General features: G+C 40.1%; 3 protein-coding genes across 3 annotated transcripts in view; 2 read left to right on the forward strand and 1 right to left on the reverse strand.

The window, feature by feature from the left end:
- Positions 1-3,735, forward strand: part of LOC122664543 (prefoldin subunit 6-like) — a 47,059-nt gene extending 43,324 nt beyond the window's left edge. Inside the window, exon 8 of the mRNA XM_043860398.1 lies at positions 3,552-3,735. Within this exon, the coding sequence (XP_043716333.1) occupies positions 3,552-3,608 (57 nt within the window). The 3' untranslated portion in view covers positions 3,609-3,735. The remainder of the gene's footprint in view (positions 1-3,551) is intronic.
- A 2,231-nt stretch (positions 3,736-5,966) lies between these two features.
- LOC122663882 (early nodulin-like protein 3) lies at positions 5,967-7,032 on the forward strand. Its single transcript, XM_043859548.1, has 2 exons — positions 5,967-6,281; positions 6,382-7,032. The coding sequence occupies exons 1-2, from the start codon at positions 6,071-6,073 to the stop codon at positions 6,810-6,812; spliced, it is 642 nt and encodes a 213-aa protein (XP_043715483.1). The 5' UTR covers positions 5,967-6,070; the 3' UTR covers positions 6,813-7,032.
- A 10,052-nt stretch (positions 7,033-17,084) lies between these two features.
- Positions 17,085-17,844, reverse strand: LOC122665825 (vascular-related unknown protein 4-like). The gene is made up of 3 exons (XM_043861959.1): positions 17,470-17,844; positions 17,316-17,381; positions 17,085-17,201 (listed from the first exon to the last, which is right to left on the reverse strand). Exons 1-3 carry the CDS (start codon positions 17,842-17,844, stop codon positions 17,085-17,087), a joined length of 558 nt encoding a protein of 185 aa, XP_043717894.1.
- Positions 17,845-21,646: the final 3,802 nt, after the last annotated feature.

Consider the following 21,646-nt stretch of genomic DNA (forward strand, 5'->3'; position numbering starts at 1 on the left):
TTCTCACGGTTTCTTCTCTTTCCCCTGCAATTCTGATTTCTTCCAAGCTTCTCTCTTCTCCTTTCCGGTCCCCCATTATCCACTCCTTCCCCCCCCCCCCCTCTTTTTCTTCTCACGGTTTCTTCTCTTTTCCCCCCTGCAATTCTGTTTTCTTCTAAGCTTCTCTCTTCTCCTTTCCGGTTCCCCATTAGCCACTCCTTCCCCCCCCCCCCCTTCTTCTCACGGTTTCTTCTCTTTTCCTCTCTGCAATTCTGATTTCTTTCAAGCTTCTCTTTTCTCCTTTCTGGCCCCCCATTAGGCTCACGTCGCCTGACTCTGAGCTTCTCTTCATGGGATCTCCAACAAGCTTTAGCATGATCAATCAATTGCAAATAAGCAAATCTGATCTTCCGTGCTTCTATCAAACCATGCCGATAAACATATTCTTCCAAAGAATCTATCCAATCAAGGAATAGACATGGATTTCTTTGTCCAGCAAAGTAAAAAACATCTGGATTCATTCTCTTTACCAGTTTGAGCTCTGATACCAAAATGATGCAGACCCGAGAGGGTAAGCAAGCCAAGATTGAATCTAGAAGAGAATAGGGGTAGGAATGATGAAGGTTGGTGGTGGTGATGATGAAGATGGATGATGATGGAGATGGATGGATAGATAGATGTAGAACTGGAGTCCCACCAGTCTACCAGCCGTAGAAGTCCCACCTAGGCCACCACCAAGGAGATCCACCTTGGATGTAGACGCTGAGATCCACAGCCACTTGAGTCCACAAGCAAAGTCTCACAAAAGGGAGCAATTTCAAAATTCTGGAGGTTATATGAACCCTCCCCACATTTTTGCCTTTATATAGAAAATGTGGAGGCTAAAGCCTCAAGTTACATTGAGAATACAAAAGGACTTTGGGTTTCCCCATACCTAGAAAATAGGCCCAACAAAACATTAAATATATTGACTGCAACTGTCAAACTTCTAACTAGGAAATTTAAAAGGCATTTGCTACACCTAGGAACTTAAAACAATCTCATTAACTCTACCTAGGGATACGAAAAGACACTTAACTAGAAACTAGGAAAATTAAAAAGACACTTTGCTGGAACTGAAGAGTCACTGCTGGGATTGACCAGCAAATACCCACAGAACCCTGATCAGGCTTGCTGACCGTGGGCCTGGGCTGATCCTGTTGGCCTTGGTCTAGTCTGGGCTGGGGCTAGGCCTACTGTTGGCTGGACTAGCTTGGGATGATGGTGCTCCTGCATCAGTTATTGTTGTGCCGAAAATGGTCATCAATACCGTGCCAAGACTGCGGTTCATTTCAAAAGCATAGAAAAACGGATTGGTGCTACTGTACCGGTTTTGCCCTGTTTTTGTTCCACAAAATGGAAAAAATAGAAATGGCACGTTATCACACAGAGCATTTGTTTCTCGGTGTTCTTACTCTTCCCTATTTTTTTTCTCCTCAGCTTTATAAGGCTGAGCTCTTTGTGTTTCCCCGGCTTACATTAATTTATTGTTACTTTCCACTAATCAATCCAAATAAACAATCTACAACCGATCTTTCTTCAATTATTTCTTTTCATCTTCTTTTTCACATTAACATTTCCTACTTCCAGCGGCGATGATCGCGAGATGGGAGAGGGTGATGGTGAAAATGGGAGAGAGAATAGGAGGAAGGAGAAATGTTTCCATGTTATCAAACACATTTCTAACTTGCAGCAATACTCCCCAAGACAGGGAAAAAAATATTTTGACTTGGAAATATTCCTGCAGAACAGAAATGGTACCAAACATGGCCTAAATGACGAAATCTATGTTTAGTTATTGAACAAAAATGAAAAAATAAAAAATCAGGGGTTTTTGCTTGAGGAGAACCCTATCAAGAAGAAGCTGCTTGATGAAATAAGCCATCAGATGGTTGATGGTTCTATGCTTTTATCCTACACAGGGAAGTCAGCATCATCCTTTAACTCAGCCCTCCTATTACTGATTTGCAAGTTTGATTGTCGTATTGAGAATTAATTTCAAACAAAACTTTAGGCTCCCATATTTCTTTCTCAGTTTTGCTGGTCAGTTTCCATCACCCTCCCCATTGACAGAATGAAATACACTTTTGGACCATCCATGCACCCGACATTGGGTTTTACCCTTCAAACTCAGGCTCTTCCATGGTAGTCAAGGTGTCACCTCAGTGTCCAGGCTCTTTCTTGGGTCCAAGGCGATAGCATGCCTTGTTGACACTTCATGATTTTACGTTGATTTATGTTTATTCCTTTGTTTTTTGATGAATATTCTTATGTAATGTCCTAGACTTTGTTTATTTTATGTTGATTTTCTCATATTAGGTCATTACTAGCATAATTATGTTATATTACATTGTTATGGCTTCTATGTTGCATATAAGCATAATTAAATAAATTTATCATTGCTATATCACATATAGTCATATACTGCACTCCTAGGCAATACCTAGGTGCGTGCCTTGTCTCCTAGGCACCCGTCCAATGTCTTGGGTCGCCTAGTCGCCTTGACAACTATGCACTTGTCATATTTCTAAACAGACGCACCATGATTACTCTCTTGCTCTCTTAATTCAAAGACATCCCCACCATGTTTACACTAAGAAGCACTATTCAGCCAATGAACTCAGGCTCTGCATCACTCAACTCAGACAGCCTACAGTTTCTTTACTCTATCCATAGAAATATAATCAGAAGCCACTGCCCCTAACTGCCAGTGTGTTCTCTCTTAGCCCTAGAATTGTTAATGGTAGGTTGGTCATGAATCAATGAGCCAGAAAAATACCCTGCTTTTCTAAAAACAAATATTTTGTCATCTTCATTTAGTTTTGGCAGGCATAACTGACTGCTAAATCAGAGAATTCCGATAATCCTTTTTATTCCTATATTCTGCTGATAGACTTCTCTTATTGAAAGTGGAAAAATATTGTCCAGGAAGTTAGCCTTCTTAGATGTTGGTGAAGAGAGGTTTTGAACCCATGTATGGTACAAGCCCCACAAGCTTTACCATTTTAATGTGCTAGCATTTTTGGTTGATAGAACTTCTTGTTCTTGCTCAGACAGCAGAGGTAAAAGTGTAAGACTCTTAAGAATCTAGGGATTTTGTGCAAGGGTATATTCCAGAGCAGATTCTGAGAGAAGATTGTTAAATAAAAAGGCTGCAACCATGAAAGTCTGTTGATTCACTATTTCACTTATAAACCCTTTGGTGTATGTTAGCTGAAGCTTCATGCCTTTATTAGAGTTATAAATCTATTTTCTTGCTCTTACCTTCATAATAAAACTATGCAGAATTGCTCTGTCTAGCATAAACATTAGAATTGCAAGTAAAAGAAACCAGGAGAAGTTCCTCTACTCTTGCAAGTCGAGAGGTTATCTCCAGACCGGCACAAACTTGTGAATTCTGAATATTTCATCCTTCCAGTGTCTGTGATGTTGTGATGTTCTCTATGCTTTTATTTATATCAAAATGTATTTGATGGATTGCTTTGTGATAACATTGGTAATGGCTTCCTAATTGCGTAATTCTTGTCTTACAGATCTTAAAGCTACAACAGAGAATTCAAGCTCTACAAGCTGGAAAAGTGAAGGCATAACTTTAATTTGCGGGTGTGGGCTTTTATTTGGCAGTGTATGCTCTGTGAGCAACTTGGCATTGGAATCTCGTATCACTATCTTATAAGTTATAACATGGGGTGGTTCTTGATCATTATTTTTGTTTCGTGCATGTATTGACGGTACTCTTAGATGTGGGCTTGTACTTGAATGACAGAATTTCCCCATTTTGTTGAGATCGAATAGCATAAATGTACAGTTATTTCATTTCCCCATTTTGTTAAGATAGAATAGCATGTAGGTTCATTACACATGAATTCCTTAAGCCTCATTGGTACTGAAATCTGGTGCCTAGGATTCATTCAGTTGAACAATTCGTATGATACAAAATGGCGGAGTAGCGAACTAAATATTGAGTCTAGAATTAGAAATTCCTCTTGGTTGGTTTTATTTTCAAAATCATGTTATGAATATGAACTAGGGGTTTTGTTTAGTTTATGTCCATAAATAAGGGTCTGGTCCAAATTTACATTTGATTTTTACAGATTAATTAGATCATGAATTGTGTTGCTGGGCATCTCAATATGGATGTTTTGAGTGAATGTTTGCTGCATAACCTTCCCAGGTTTGGTTGATGATTCAAATCCTTATTTGTCTCTCTTCTGGTTTTCTAGCACCGATTTGTGTTCTGAAAGGTGTAATTGAAAGGGTGCAGGAATCCACCTGTTGCAACTTGGAAACTACCAAAAGCCCCGTGAGACCGCCCAAGTTGAGCATTGAGGAGTGGTTCCAGGCCAATACTTCAATTTATAGACTGCTTGGACACTTAGATATTTCAATTGCAATTGGGAATTGAAATCCAAATGAGCAAATTTCCCTTCTTTCCTCGACTCCAAACCTGGAAGGATTGCATCATGGGTCTGGCGAAGCATCGAGTGCAGGAGATGACATTGACATTTGGTCTGACCCCTGGATCCCAAAGGTTGAATTTCACCTAAACTTGGTTTCTGCAGGGTTACTAATCTGATCATACTGGTAGGCAATGGAATCTCTCTCTTTTGACCTCCATGTTTACACCAGAGATTGTTTCAGACATTCTGACTATGCCTATCCTAATTAATCCAGATGGATATATACCAGATGGATATAACTATTCTTGGATTGGGGAAGAACAAGTACTTAGTAGCCTATGTCTCTTCATAGATTCAACATGGTTATCTGCTGCCACAGAAATATAATCAGTATTCATACCACCTAAACCAAGCCACAGAAATATAATGCCACTCTCCCTTACTGCCAGTGTTGTTCTCTCTTACCCCTAGTATTGTTAATGGTAGGTTGGAAATAAATCAATGAGCCAGAAAAATTCCCAGCTTTTCTGAAAACAAATATTTCTACATCTTCATTTAATTTAGGGATGCAAATTTTACTGCTAAAGCAAAGACTTTCCATAATCCTTTTATTCAAATCTGGATATTACTGCTGAATTGAAGGTACTGAATCCTATATTCTGCTGGTAGACTTCTCTTATTAGAAGAGTAAAAAGGTTCTCCAAGAAGTCAACTTTCTTAGAAGTGAACCCATGTAGGGTACTGATCCGATTCCTCTACTTCCGCCTGCCCGGTACTGCCGTGCGCCCCCACACACAAGTGCGGCGGAAAGTACCGCCTTACCCCCACTCGGGTAAGACGCATGGGCAGGGGTAAGGCGGTACATTCCGCCTTGCTTGTGTGTGGGGGGCACATGGCAGTAGGGGCAGGCGGAAGTAGAGGAGTTGAATTGGTATGGTACAAGCCCCACAAGCAAATGATGTCCCTTTTGATGTCCTTTTAGCTGCCTCCATCCCTGGCTGGGCTTGGGAGTGAACCTATAAGCATGAGTGCGACTGATTTTGGGCCTGAGCATACTTGAGCTTAACGAATGCTGGGTTACCATTCAGCTCAGCCCAGCAATTGCAATTGCAATTGCAGTGTAGACTCTAATGGCAAAATGGTGGGAATGATTATGAACCCTTTGATCTGAACTTAAGTTAATTTGATCTGAATAAAAAAGAGGGAAATTTCTGTTAATTCTTACAAACCTGACTGTAAGCTGCAAGGGAAAAAAGTGTTTGTATCTACTTACCTCATTAGCCAGCATCGAAAAAATTCTAACCTGACAGACAAGACATGAATATTCTTAATGTTGTCAAGTAAAGTATAACCTCATATAGAAGGTTACCAAGTAGATGCAAAAGTGCTCAAGAACAGTCGGGCTCTCTCTTATCATAAAGCGGCTTATGCTTTGCACTAGAAGCTAAGATATTCTAGTAAAGAGGAATATCTAAAAGAAACAAAAGCTTCACTGCTACAGCTTGCAAAGCTCTTGCATGCAAAGTGGCTATAAAACCCCACAACCATGGTCCCTTTCCTGTCAAACCTTTACCTTTGAACCAAGTAGCTAGCACAATAAGCTTTGGCTGAAGTCTCCACCACATCAGCTAAAGATCCATTGTTCTTTTGCCATGGCCAACACAATTCTAAGATTGAAACACCATAGAAAAGCATTTCATGCTTTGGGTCTGTTTAGTACTCTTCTACTGGTGATGCAAAGAGTTGGTGCATTTGAGTTCAAGGTTGGAGAAGCCAATGGATGGACTGTGCCCACTGATTCAAATGCAAACACCTACAATCAATGGGCAGAAATGAAGCGGTTCCAAATTGGAGACTCTCTATGTAAGTTGAATATTTGATTTTGTTGATCTTTTGGATCAAACACTTATCTAGTGACTTGAACCTACAACCTTGACTTTGATACCAATTGTTTCTATTGCAGTGTTTGTTTACTCAGCTGACAAGGACTCGGTGCTTCAAGTAAACAAAGAGGAATACGAAAGCTGCAACTCAACATCACCCACTGCAACATTTAAAGATGGCCACACTTCAATCAAGTTTGATAAAAATGGTCCTTACTACTTCATAAGTGGAGTCCCAGAGAACTGCAAGAAGAATGAGAAGATGGTGGTTGTGGTCATGGCAGATCGAAGCAACCAATCTTCTACTACGAATCAGACGAGCTCGGCATCTCCTCCTTCACCTTCAAGTTCCATTGAGAATGCCCCAGCTCCTTCTCCTGTTACAGAGATTGCTCCTTCCACTCCTAGTGCGGAGTCTCCCACTACTCCCAGTGGAGCTTCTTCGGTGTTCGTGAGTGCAATTGCTTCTATTGCAGCTTTTGCTGGTTCATCTATGCTCTTAGTTCTGTAATTCGTTTGAGTGGTTTTTCAAGATTTCATGTTCTCCTTGAAAAGATTCTATTCATAATTTTTCTGCCACAGATTTCGAGTGGTTTGCTTTTTTTTTCAGTATTGTTTGCTGCGGTTGGAAAATAAGATCTGGTGGATACACGCATATAGTACTTGAGTTATTTGGCTGTACATGGGACAAATGTATAAGAAATAAACTAATTCTTCTGTTCGTGTGAAAATCAGCTCTCTCTCTCTCTCTCTCTCTTTTGTACAAGTGAATTTTCAGTTGGTATGAACAAGGTTAGAAGTAGGGGTGCATGTTTGGTCCTATCAGGTCAAGACCGCCCTGACCCACCTTGAGCCGAACAAGCCTAGGCTGAGATACCCTAGCTCTGAGGGCGGGTCAGTGCCATGGTTTGAGGAATTGGTACGAATCAGCCGATTCTTAACCGATCCCGTATTGGTGGATCGGTATGGACTAGGGTAAAAATGTAAAAAAAATCTGATTTTCTTTTAAGAAAACAATGGTAAATCTGTCCGATCCAGATCAATCGATTCCAATTACAAAAAAACCCTGGTTAGGGTCGGACCGGGCTAGGGTTGAGGCCTCTAGCTTATCCCATCCGGCCCTATCTTCTTCTTCTCCCCGGCCTGGCCCAATCCCTGCATCTCCCTTCCTCCTCTCCATGGTCAGGGTCAATCATGATACGTCCTGGCCCGGCCTTGAGGGCAGGTCAAGGTTGGATTTTTCAGGCCCTGAGTCAGGGCCGGTCAGGCCTAGGCCCAGCTAAGGAGATTCAAGGTTGGGCTAGGGTTTTAAAAAACCCAGCCCAACCCGACCCTATTGCAGCCTTAGTTAGAAGTTGCATTTCACGTGGGAATTTAATGAAAACTATCGCAAGGCAAGTTGAGATATTTGGATACCCGATCTATCAAATGTAGAATGAAAAACACGGAAAATTTTGGTTGCAACCTACTGCTGTCCCCAATCGCAAGAGGCAACTTTGAATAATTCCTTTCCCCTTAGGGTTCACAAATACCCCTTAGGTTTTAGTATTTTCTAAAATACCCTAAGAAATTCCAAGTCGAAACATATGATTGGAGCAGCAGGAACATGGCTGCAACCGGGGTAGTAGCCATGAAACATTGATCCCAATCATATGAGGGTTAAAAGAAAATTTTAATAGAGATCATAAATTTGAAAAATTAAATGTTAGTAGAACATTTGTCACCTACTTTATTAGCAATTGAGATCCTCTACTTCCACCTGCCCCTACTGCCGTGTACACCCCACACACAAGCAAGGCAGAAAATACAGCCTTACCTCTGCCCAAGCAGGGGTAAGGCGGTATTTTCTTTTAAGGTGGATGTGCCAATAAATAGTTTGAATAACACTGCTCATCGAAAAAACAGAGGACGATGATTTTGATTGATCAACCAAATATGACTTTTTTGTGGTCAAAATGCTTATTCATTCTATCTACACCCTAAAACCAGAGGGCATGTGCAAAGGGTTCCCACTACGGGCAAAAGAACCATGTTTCCATAATTTAATGATAGTTTCTTAGAAGGAATAAGAACTAAATCCAAACATAGATGAACACGGCTGGTCCTAAGGGTAATTTTGGCCATGTGATCTGTCAAGTAGGCAAGACTAAAATGTTGGATGGACAGAGGTCAGGGCGTCAGGCTAGTTAGGAGTTAAATTTGGGGTCGTAATTCAATGTACGGGCCACCATTATTGCACTTCTTCTTTTGAACTTTCAACGTTGGAAAAATCTTATGGATAAAGTTTTCCTCTCCACCTATAGAGGATGGTTCACCCAGCGTCCTAGGGTTCATAAATCTCTCCTAGAGTTTTTGTATGATCCAAAATACTCTTTCAATATCCATTCCCACCCTCTCCCGCCCCGTGGGTGGAGAAAACTCGATCCAATTTTTATTGTAACCAAAATATTGAGTAAGAAATTGTAAATTTTTTTAATCCTTTTAATATAGGGAGTTAGGGACTGTCTAAATGACACATCAACTTTGCACTTTCTTGTTAGCGGATTCACTGGAAGGAATCCATGTCATACTTGCCTTCTAGGATTTTTATCCTTACCTATTGTATTTCATTCCTTTTGTGTCTCTTATTTCCTTTGATTGTAAATCTCCTAACTCTTATCTCTCATTCACAGGGATACATATCTTGTATTATTTGGGTATTTAACCCCACATAGAGTAATGAATAAACTCACTCAATGCCTTCAACGTGAATTCCTATTTTACATGGTATCAGTTTAGTAGGTTCATAGATCCATTCAACGTTTTCTTCATTTGCTCTGTCTACAGAGCAGGTTTTATCCATCTTTCAATTTTTTTTTTTTATCACCATGGGGGAGAACACTGATATTTCTTCCGCTGATGTCTCTTCTTCGTCTGGTTCTACCATCGATTCCAATTCTCCTTATCATCTTCACCATTCTGATAATCCGGGCACTATTCTTGTGTCGTCTCCTCTCACTGGAGATAACTATCCTACTTGGAAATACACAATGCGTATGGCTCTCTATGCGAAAAACAAAATGATGTTTGTCGACGGTTCCCTCGTCAAGCCATCATCCCCGCTTTCCACTGTTCAACTCTGGGACCGCTGCAACTTCATGGTTCTCTGCTGGATCTTAACTGTTCTCTCCAAACCATTGGCTGACAGTGTCATTTATGTCGAGACAGCTGCTTCTGTCTGGAAAGATCTCGAGGAACGTTTTTCTCGCACAAATGCTCCTCGGGTTTTCCACCTTAAACGTTTAATTGCCACGATCCAGCAAGGCACGGACTCTTTGGTTGATTATTTCACTCGGCTGAAAGTATTGTGGGATGAGTTAGCCTCTCATGCCCCTTCCGTCTCTTGCACGTGTGGGGCTCCTATTGCTCCTCAATCGACTGCTCAGGAGGAGCGAGTTTATCAATTTCTCATGGGCCTTTCTGACGGTTACGCTGCTCTCCATTCTCAGATCCTCACCATGGATCCTTTGCCCGATGTTAATCGCAGTTATCATCTCATTCTTCAAGAAGAGTAGCAGCGTGCACTCACCATTCTTGTTGTGCTCGACACTGCTGCTATGGCTGTTTCTAAGGATGCTCGATCCTCTCCGTCATCATCTGGCCTGCCTCGAAAACGACCATGGTGTGACCACTGTCAACGCCATGGTCACTGGCGCAATACTTGCTATGTCCTTCATGGCTTTCCACCAGGGCAGTAGCACCCTTCTCGGCGATCTCCTTCTAGCCGTGAACCCAACCATGCTCCAACTGAAGCTGCTGCTGCACCACAGGCTCACGCACATACTGCTGCTACTCCACCAGTCCAGCAATCTATCCAAGCTTCTACAGTGCCTTCCACGCCTTTGTCTGGCCTTTCTCACGACCAGGTTCAGCAACTTCTGAACCTTGTGCACGTTACTGATTCCCCATCCGGAGCTCATATGGCAAGTAGTGCAGCCAACTTTTCCATTTCAGGTATGCATTCTTCGTCTTGGATACTCGACAGTGGGGCTACCGACCATATGTCATGCGACCTTTCAGGTCTTTCTCATCCTCGCCCCCTCCCCGCTGCTTCACCTGTTCGATTGTCCACTGGTGCGAGTCTTCCTATTACCCACCATGGATCTAAAACTCTTAGTCCTACTGTTACATTGCATGAGGTTTTACATGTTCCAGCCTTTCAATTTAATTTAATTTCCATTAGTAAGCTCACCGCTTCTGTCAATTGCTCTATCACATATTTTCCCTCTTTTTACGTTTTGCAGGACCTATCCGCGAAGAGGCTGATTGGGGTGGGCACGAGGCGTGATAGCTTATACTATTTCACCCCTCCCTCATCACCTTCTCCCATTGCTTCTACAGTTGGGCATCCTCCACCATCTCCGCCGTGGCATTTTCGTCTCGGGCATCCTTTTCCAGATCGTATTCGTCGTTTACTTCCTTTGCTTCCTACTATTCCAAATATTAAAAATAATTTTGTTTCCCCATCCCCTTGCAATGTTTGTCATTTATCTAAACAGACTCATCTACCTTTTCATTTAAGCAATAATCGTAGCACGGACCCCTTCACTTTAATTCATTGCGATACATGGGGGGGTTACCCTACTGCATCCCTTTCTGGCACGCATTATTTTTTAACCCTCGTGGATGATTATTCCCGCTGTGTATGGGTTTATCTTATGCGACATAAATCTGAAACTTATGCCATTTTCACTAATTTTTATCACATGATCCACACTCAGTTTAATTGTAAAATATGCACTTTTTGGACTGATAATGGATTAGAATTTTTTTCCAGCCCTATGCAACAGTTTTATTCCCTCCATGGCATAATCCGCTAGCATTCATGTGTCGCCACTCCCCAACAGAATGGTGTGGCAGAGCACAAGCACCGTCATCTTCTTGAGGTTGCTCGCGCTCTCCGTTTTCAAGCCCATCTTCCCTTAAAATTTTGGGGTGATTGTGTCCTTACTGCGGCTTATTTAATTAACCACACACCCACCCCCAACCTTGTGGGCAATCCCCTTTATGACCATCTTCGTGTGTTTGGTTGTTTATGCTATGCTCATAGCCACCCCCTGGTCGCTCTAAACTGGACCCCCGTGCTACACGTTGCATCTTCATTGGTTACCCTTTTCATCAAAAGGGTTATCGCCTTTATGATCACCCCACTCACCAAACTTTTGTTTCTCGTGATGTCACATTTCACGAGTTTGTTTTTCCCTTTTCTTCCATCTCACCCACCCATTCCACCACCGTTCTCCCCAACCCTATGCCCGATGACTCTTCTCCTTTCTTGTTGCTTGCGGACCCACCATCACAACCCCTGGACGCTCCCTCCATACCTGACACTACTGCCATTGTAGCCCTTCCCTCCTCACCCGTGGCTCCACCTTCCCTCTGGCGTTCTGACCGCACCTATTCCAAACCCGTACGTCTCCATGACTATGTTTGTACTTCGGTCACGTCATCCACCTCACCCATAGTCACGTCTTCAGCGGCAGGTTGTATCTCTTATCCTCTTCATCATTATGTCAATTATTCTAATTTATCCCCTTCCCATTGTGCTTTTCTCTCTACAATTAGTCATGATCATGAGCCCTCTACTTACACTGAGGCATCTAAATATCCCCACTGGTGTAATGCCATGACGGATGAAATTAATGCACTTGAACGGAATAACACATGGTCTTTGCAGTCTCTTCCTGCAGGTAAGAAGCCGATTGGGTGTAAGCGAGTTTATAAGGTCAAGCGTCAGGCTGATGGTAGCATCGAGCGGCTCAAAGCCCGACTAGTCGCCAAAGGCTATACCCAACAGGAGGGTTTGGACTATACTGACACTTGCGCTCCTATTGTGAAATTAGTCACTGTTCGTAGCCTTCTTGCCATCGCGGTTGTTCGTGGTTGGCACTTTCACTAGTTAGATGTTAATAATGCTTTTCTGCATGGTGACCTACATGAGGAAATTTATATGTGACTTCCACCAGGTTATCCCAAGCAGGGGGAGAACAGGTTCTGTAGGCTTCAGAAGTCCTTATATGGCCTCAAACAGGCTTCCCGTAACTGGTTTGCAACTTTATCCCAGACTCTCATCACTGCTGGTTATGTTCAGTCTTCGGCTGATCACTCTCTCTTTACTCGCTGCACACCGTCTAGCTACACTGCGGTTCTTGTTTACGTTGATGATATTATTCTCGCTGGGGATAATGCTACTGCCATTCAGGGCCTTGTTCGGTTTCTTGATCAGCATTTTCACCTCATGGATCTGGGTCGCCTCAAGTATTTTCTGGGTATTGAGGTTGCCCGCCACCCAACTGGGATTTTTATTAACCAGCGGAAATATACATTGGAGATCCTTTCGACTTCTGGTCTTCTGGCATCTAAACCGGTTGATTTTCCCATGGAACAGAATCACCGCTTATCACTTGACTCAGGTCCTCTGCTTGATGATTCCTCTCCTTACCGGCGTTTGGTTGGACGGTTACTTTACCTAACCATCACTAGACCAGATATTGCATATGCCATTACTACCCTCAGTCAGTACATGCATGCTCCCCGCCAACCACATTGGGACGCCGCTGTCCGTGTCTTTTGCTACCTCAAGTCGTCTCCTGACACTGGCTTATTTTTTTCTTCTAAGAGTAATCTGTAGCTTTTGGCTTATTGTGATTCTGATTGGGATGCATGCCCCACTACACGCCGGTCCATCACTGGCTATGTCACTTTTCTTGGTGCCAGCCCTCTCTCCTGGAAATCCAAGAAACAGAGCACGGTTTCTCTCTCATCGGCTGAGGCAGAATATCGTGCTATGGGTAATGCCACCTGTGAGTTAGTCTAGCTACGTGGTCTTCTCAACGACCTTGGTGTTCCCTCTTCCGGCCCAATGCGTCTTTTTTGTGACAACCTGGCCGCTCTCCACATTGCGGCTAATCCGGTCTATCACGAATGCACTAAACATATTGAAATTGATTATCATGTTGTGCGTGAACGCCTCTAGTCTGGCTGCACTTCCACGGCTCGCGTTCCTTCTCGCATGCAGATTGCAGACATTTTCACCAAAGCATTGGGTCGCGATGCTTTCCGATTCTTGCTCTCCAAGTTGGGCGTTCTGGATATCCACGCTCCAACTTGAGGGGGAGTGTCAGCGGATTCACTAGAAGGAATCCATATCATACTTGCCTTCTAGGATTTTTATCCTTATCTATTGTATTTCATTCCTTTTGTGTCTCTTATTTCCTTTTATTGTAAATGTCCTAAATCTTATCCCTCATTCACAGGGATACATATCTTGTATTATTTGGGTATTTAACCCCACATAGAGTAATGAATAAACTCACTCAATTCCTTCAACGTGAATTCCTATTTTACACTTCTTTTAATTTGCTCCTTATCTTATTCTTTAATGTTCTTTAAGTTATGGGTAAAAGAGGATTTTCAAAAAATAATTTGAAAATAATTTATCATTATGTCATTATTAAAAGCTATCACTATCTTTTACATTTTATTATACTTTTTAACTATAGAAATGCATTTCATATCAGCGAGAAGTGGGCAAGAAGATACACCTTAGGCTATGGTTGGCACTATATAACTTTGCTATTAATTATATTGTTCGCCGTCGTTATTTGATATCTCAAATATGGAAGTTCTCACTAGTCAATTTTTTTTTCTAATTTGGAGAAATATAATAGTTTCCTAATTGTTGTCACATACGATATCTGAATCGTCATGTCGTGGGGAGACTTGTGCACCAAGAACGAAGCTGGATAAGAGAAAGGGTCAAAGCGAACTCCTAGGAGGACTCTCTGATGTTTAAGCCAAAACTCCGAGCAATAGTAGTATAAGATAGGAAATCGAAAGAGCACAAGCTATGAGAGTGATTATGTATCGTACCTTGTACCCTACCTTATTCCTATTTATAGGATGACCAGTGGAGAAGTTCGATTTTTAGTAGGAGGCAAAAAAGGATAGTTGTCCATATGGAGAGTCCATAATCTCTTTGTGGCGGTCCTACGTGTTAGAAAAAACAAGCCTAGGAATGGGATTTGAAGAAGAAAAACAAAAAGAAGAGAAGAATCAAACGCACAAACACACAACACGAGATTTTATGTGGTTCACCCCCAAGAAGGTAGGCTACATCCACGGCCAGCGATAGAACTAGGTTTCACTACTTCTCAAGAATATAACAAACCCTCAAATCTCACCTTACCCTCTCAACGAGATAAGAAGACTTTATAAAGAAGCCCTAACCTGGTAAAAGTACAAAAATGCCCCTAATAACTCAAAACAAGCCACATTGTCAAGGTCGGATCAGAATTAAACATATGTCGAAATACATATCATTTCAAAGGTCTTGATGAACTCTACATGACACACTACCTTTGGCATCCGATGTATGCACCTTTTAGGCCATTCTGAGCGCGTTTGAGGCCGAAAGCATCCGAAGATTTCGTGACCACACTGGCTCTATGATTAGCTTCACCAATAACACTGCGGTGAGAGAGTTCGATCCCAGTGGATCACAATAGCTTCAACCCTAATCTTTCACTTTGACTTGGTCTTCTGCCACGTGTCAACCATCCATTGATGGGTTGTTTTTATGCATATCACAAACTTTTCATTGGTTCAGATTTCTTAGGTTTAAGATATTTTTATTTTCATTTAAGAATCTGATCATGTTTTTTATTTTTAGTGGATAGTTTGGTTATCTTAGAATAAAGCAGCAAGATTAGTTTAGAAATAAGCGTGGCCAAAGAGGTGTCAATCGATTGGTCCATTCTGATTTTGGTCATGCCAAATCGGTCCCCCATACTTTAGGATGCCGCACTGTGATCGGCCCGTTTAAGTAATTGTTCCCGATAGGCTAGGCATGGTCTCAATTATAAATGGTCGGTCGGGTATCGTCTATAATTGGGCTAAACGTGTCTATAAATGGGATCATACTAAATGGTCCGCAATCGGGCTATGCAAGTTTGGTCCATATAGTTTCCTAACGAGATTCAATTATTTGGAATGAAACAAGAACTTACTTAAGAAAATGTTCATCACTAGGCTAACGACTAAATAAGTAAATCTCAATGCATTTAGAGAGCCCTATGTGCCTCAATCTCAATGGACATACATATGATGGCATATCTAAAGCAAACGTTCATAAATGAGCTTAAAAAATAAATGGTTTTAATGATTATGTGAGTTTTTAAAATTTACATTTATTGGTTTTTGCCTGGGTCAACCTCCTGAGTACATCTTAAGTAATGCTTGGTTTGCTTTGTGTTGAGGTTCGTGAACTTGGATCAAGAGTGGTGGTTTATGTTTAAGGATTTACAAACATTTACATATTGATTTAATAACTTTTTTTTTTGCAAAAATTAAATTTTTGTACCATATTTTTTAATCTCTAATACAAACTTTGCTGACCTTTAGCAAAAAAAAAAAATTAAATGTGTTGGCCTCGATCGAGCGCCCGTCGATCCATCCCCTTGCACCGTAAACGACACATTTAATTGACATGTCAAGTGAGTTTTAGGCTTTCACCGAACGGGACAGATCGATCCTACCAGTGCGGGCTTTGAATTGACACCCCTCAGCGTGGCAAAAAATGTTTTGCTCAATGGAAGAAGACTATCTCTAAGACTCTAGACCTTGAATTGACTTGGAATTGAATATATATTATAGCAACCATTTGAATGTAGCCAATGATTGGCTGAACCTAGGCCATTCCTTGTCCATTCTGCCTACCTTATTTTGTATTTGTTTATGGAGTTTTCTTATTATTTATAACAGGAGGGAGAGATACTCAAGTGACTTGCCAAAGATATGGAGATCGGAACAATGGCTTTCTTTATAAGCTTAATTATGAGAACTTTCTTTAATGTAGAAATTGTTGGAGGCCGGCCTATAAGCAACATATAGCAAGCAAAGGAAGAAAGCCCACATGGCCATGCTTTATTAATAGCATACGTGCACACACACACATAAACACAAACAGTTATCAGTTTTTGAATCATTCATTGCTTGAGAAAGATGGAAGAAATAATTTAATTCGAAGAATGGTTTGATGAGCACAATAGAAGGCAAGGGATGTTAATGGTGCACTAGCACAGGGGCCAATGAGATCGCATGTAGGGTTATTAACATGAATGGCTTTATTGATTTCTCAAGGGGTGGGATGATAAATTTGCACTCTCTTGTGTCTAGGCATAGGAACCATGTGACTAAGCATCGTCCTTTTTCCATTTTTTCATTTGATTTGAATGAAAAATAAATGAAAAAGAAAGAACAAACTACAACATAGAAACCAAAAAGACAAACCTAAGGGAAATTCAAAAGCACAAAAACAAATAATCAAAGATTGATACATTACAAGGCTGTATTTTGCTAAGCTTTCTTTCTTTTGCTCGGCTGGTTTAGGACAATTTGCTTCGGTTATGGGGTCCCAAGTTTGAATCCCCACGAATGAAGCGTTACACATGATGAGGGGAGGCTTTGGGTAACTGGGTTTCCCGTAGGGTCTGAACCATAAACCCCAGGCAGGTTCAAGGGTTTCTTCATTAGCCAAAAAAAAAAAAGACTTGAATTATTGATACAATTTCATGCATGGAAGAAAGATTTACAAGATATGCACAGAGAGAGATGGGGATTCACCATAAGAGTACAGGCCTTGCACTTCATGTGGATTCTCCATACAAGTATAGGCCTTGTGCACTTCACGTACATGAAAGATAGATTTACAAGGTATGCAAGAGAGAGAGAGAGATTGATGAATTTATCCAAGATGGTTCATTAGCAAGGACATGGGAGCCAAGCAAAGCCCTCTTTTCTTCAATTCTGTACCAATGAAGCCCAATTCATTTCTCTCATCAATCTGTTTTATTCCCTTCTCCTACAACCAAAAAAAAAAAACAAGAAAATTGATAAGCAAAGCAAACTAGTCTAAATCCAGAATAAAACAAGGAGAAGCTAGCTAGAGAATAAAAAATGAGAAACTGAAACTCACATTAGAACTTTCTAGGCCATCTTCTCTTTTTATTCTGTTCATATGGAATGGACTTAGCTCACTAACCTATTAAGAGAAATTTTTAGAGTTTCATCTTTAAAATAGATCCTGAAATATTTTCATTTTCTTCTTGAAAAGTAGGTGACGAATGTACCTTGGGACTATTGCAAGGAGAACTGGCAGTGTCCTCCAAATCATCATTATTATCATCCAATAGAACTTTTCTGGCTATTTTCTTCTTGAAATTCAATTTCTTAAAGCTCTGGTGGGGACCCATCATTGAAGAGTAGCCATTAATAACTTGTTGATGATGATGATGATCATGAGAGAACTTCCATGCAGCACAAGAAGCAGCATCAGAAACCAATGAAGAGGTCCCAAAATCAGAAGAACAACAACTAGTATTATTCTCTCCATTGACATTCATGAAGTCCTCAAAATATTCTGTCCAACCACTCTCCTCAGGGCAATCCATTTCTTCTTTAAAAGACATGGATTTGTTAATAGAAGACATCATTGAGTTCTCCATTGATCAAACAATTAAGATTTGAAAATGAAGAAGAAAATGAAGAAGAAAATGAAACAGTTTTAGCATGTTTGAGGGAGGGAAGAGGAGCTAGATATATAATGTAGGCCTAGAGGGAGTTAGGAAATCTATAAGCACTAGCTACAAACAAAAGACCCAAAAAAAAAAAAAAAAAATTAGAAGCTTTTGATATTGTTATTTAATGGGTTGGTAGCAGACCTGATTATATACATTTTTAAATTAGTTCTAAAATGGTAGTTAATTTGATGATACATGGTGGGTACCATGTCCCATCAAATAATACATACTACTTATATTTGTCTTAATATTCAAATAATATGACAATGATAAGTGGCTGCTCTCTTGGTAATCCAGATCATGCCTGTGTTAATTACATTTTTAGAGATAACGAAGGTGCTTCGATTGTTTATTTCTTGTCGTATATTGATATCAGGACTTTTTAGTTACTGTTTTACTTTTTTCCAAGGTTTGGAATTGGCTAAGGAGAAAAACATAATAAACCTGTGGATTTAAATGACGGAGAGAGTTACAAATCTATCAATCCCGTGGTTCTTCCGGCAGCAGTGGTGGCACGTGACGAATTTCATCTCTAGAATTAAGTGGAAAATATCTCATTGTTACAGGGAAGTGAATCCTATAGGAGATTCTACCAAAAAAAAAACAAAAGAATTTTATAGGAGATGCATTAGCTAGCCATCAAAAGAGCCTCTGTAAGAATCTCCAACGTTTGGTCTACATGCCCAAATTTTGTTCAATTGGATGTAGTCTAGGATGCCCAAGAAAGACCGGTTCCAATGAATAGAATTTTTTGTTATGGGAATTAGTTGGTTGCTTTAAGTCATCTGTTGATCTCAAATGCCGAAGGTGGATGCTTAAAGCTATTAGTTAATCCTTGTGCTAGTATGATATCTTTGCTGATGACAATGGTGAAGGTAAAGTCTCATGGAAGGCTTTGACATTTTTCTCTAGTGTCTTATTGTCTGCTTATGTCTGGATTTTTGTATTTGTACATCCTATCTCTTCTTTAATTATCCCTTTGCTGACCTTAAAAAAAAAAAGACTAATAAATTTAAGAAAAGAAATAAAAAGTAACTATCATTTAATATCAACATCAAGATAACAACAATTAAAAATATTATATCCAAAGAATAATATGATACATAATATTAAGAAATAAATTGAAATTAATGGTATTATTCTTATATTATAATATTGCAAAGCACAAAATGGTTAAAAATAAAACTGAATAGAAATAGTAATAAAGTTTTATAAATTCTTTTGTCTTATTTTGGATAGATTCATTTGAACGATTTCTCAACTCTTTTTTAAATCCTATTGTTCATGATAAACCCTTTTAATTTATACTTTGTGCGTAAGCATCAGGCCAACCATGTGATGTATAAGACTCCTCTCCTCTCCTCTCAAGTTCTATCGAAAAACAAGCAAGCCTTCTTTGCAAACTGGTATGGCCAAATGCGTTATGGGTCATTTGGTAATTTAACAAGAGCCATGGAAAATCCACAGAAGTTTGGAAAGGTAAATATTTTTTAGGAAAAAGAAAGCTGCCGGGCAGTATTCCCTTACGGGTGCAGTGAAATGGCCACGCCATCTTCTGGTCAGGTACCAACGTCCATGCTGGCACAGTGGCCATGCAGCCGGATAAGGGATCCCCCTCTTTATTTTCATTTTGGAGGGGGTAATAGGAGCTTTGAATTCTACTCTTACAATTAAGGTGCACTTTCATCGGATTTCACAGTTTTTAAAATAGTTACATGAGGTTGGGGTAATTTTGGAAGTTTGCTTTTATTTTATTCTTGCGTGGCATGAGTACTAACCAACTTTGGGGATTAAGTAAATCTTTTTAAAAAGAAAGTAGTGGATGTAAAACAAATTTGAAACCTACTTATCTTGTAATTTTCGTTCTTATCTCGTGGATCTAAAAAACTTTTCCAAAAATTTATTTGTAACTTTTTTCTTTATTTTATTTGAACATATTCAATAGATTGTTACCTCCCCTATTCTTTAATCTTGGAATTTCTGTATCATTTCTCTCAAATCTTTTTTTTTTTTTTTTTGGTAAACAAAGCTTTACTGATAAGAAGGTGTAGTACACATGGATTCTGAAGTACATGCTTCATGAAACCATAGAATGGATGTAGGCTAAACAGATCCATAAGTCAAGGACAGGGCCCTCCAGAAAAGAGAGTCAGCACACTGTTTTCCTCCTTTGAAATAAAAACAAAACTAGATTATTTCAAAGTAGATGTCAAATGAACTGTAACGGCCATTGAGTCATTACTTGTAGAGAATACATTTAACATACCATTGACCAGTTGTGCATTTACTGTTAATGCTACTTGATTATTGAGAAATTGATGACTATTATGACTCATAAACGATTGAAAAAGTTGATTGCCACTAAGAAAATCTAACTTACTCTCTATTTCTTTTGCTTATTTTCTACAGTTGTTGGTGGGCTCCTTCTGTTTTTTGTTTTTATTTTTTCAATCTTCCACCTGAGGAAAAACTATCAAACTATTACCTCTTATAGAACGTGGGAACTTACTCAAAGAATGCAGCCAGCTTCATGTATATGCCGTCCTGGCCTTGTGAGTTGAGAACCTCACACTAAAATCCCCTAACTGGGCCAATCCAAAGGGATTAAAATACAAGGGAGAAAGGTTTGCCGGCCATTTCTTATATTTTTGAGTTGCACATTAGTTCAAGTATTCAAGTCTCCCTCCCTCTCTTTGTCTCCACTCCCCATTGTTGCAGGCATAGGAGTGTCATAGGCCTGTAAACGGATTGGATTTGGTTTGGATATGAATAGAATGTGATCGGATCCAGATCTTCCCTGCTTCCCTAACCGAATACGGATACCTTTAAACGGATTCGGATGGAGATTTGGATGCAGATCGAATTCGAATTTTCGATCATCCATCTACATCTCTGCCTTGTGTAACCCGGACCTTCCTCTCCTAGAGAATACAATTCACTGTCAATCCATATCTTAATTTATTATTATTAAGCATTTGGATTTTTCCAGATGGATTTTTATCGAAGTATTCTGATTTTTTTCTGGATATCTCTAAACGAATACGGATGTCCTTAAACAGATACGGAGGCGAATCAAATTCGGATTTTCGATTATCCATTTATAGCCCTTGATAGGACAAGCTTAAGGAAGGGAAAGGGGGGGGGGAGTTTCATGTCCACTATCTCTTCCTTCATGTGCTATAAGTGCTGATCCTTGCCTTGTTGCAGCCCAACAACTAACATCCAAACTGTCATTTTCCTTTTGTAATCTAAGCTTCTGCGTTTCCACTCTCAATATCTTCTTTTAGAGTCTCCATTTATGATTAAATTAAGTATGAAAAACAAAATTAAAAACCCATCTAATCCTTCATTAATCACTATTCTAATGCGTATTGACTTTGCAACTATCTTTTTCGACATGGGAGGTGTGGATGAGTTGAGGCCACTATTAGAGCTTCCCATTGTGTAATTGTTTGTGGGATCCAATCTAACACGTTTCCTCATAGGGACTCCTGTTTTGTGGTGGGGTCTTACAATCTAATGAGGATTACATGGCTTCTTTAATTCAATTACCTTCTCCCAAAATCTAACAGATGAATTAATATTTAAATTTGAGCAATGCTAGGAGGACATTATCTAACCAACCTCCTACTATTATTTGTCAACTTCATTATTTATTTATATGGCTAGCTCCTCCCCCTGCACCAGCGCAGTAGTCAATGAAAATGCACATAAAAGCATTGGTTTG

Source organism: Telopea speciosissima, chromosome 6, assembly GCF_018873765.1.
Source record: "Telopea speciosissima isolate NSW1024214 ecotype Mountain lineage chromosome 6, Tspe_v1, whole genome shotgun sequence".
In the NCBI taxonomy this organism is placed as follows: domain Eukaryota; kingdom Viridiplantae; phylum Streptophyta; class Magnoliopsida; order Proteales; family Proteaceae; genus Telopea; species Telopea speciosissima.

Bases quoted from the DNA above. Each gene is read 5' to 3' on its own strand.
- LOC122663882 (XM_043859548.1), top strand. From the start codon at position 6,071: ATGGCCAACACAATTCTAAGATTGAAACACCATAGAAAAGCATTTCAT. The intron at 6,282-6,381 runs GTAAGTTGAATA...TTTCTATTGCAG, and splicing joins CCAAATTGGAGACTCTCTAT to TGTTTGTTTACTCAGCTGAC.
- LOC122665825 (XM_043861959.1), bottom strand. From the start codon at position 17,844: ATGGAGAACTCAATGATGTCTTCTATTAACAAATCCATGTCTTTTAAA. The intron at 17,382-17,469 runs GTACATTCGTCA...TTCTCTTAATAG, and splicing joins CTCCTTGCAATAGTCCCAAG to GTTAGTGAGCTAAGTCCATT. The intron at 17,202-17,315 runs GTGAGTTTCAGT...TTTTGGTTGTAG, and splicing joins ATGGCCTAGAAAGTTCTAAT to GAGAAGGGAATAAAACAGAT.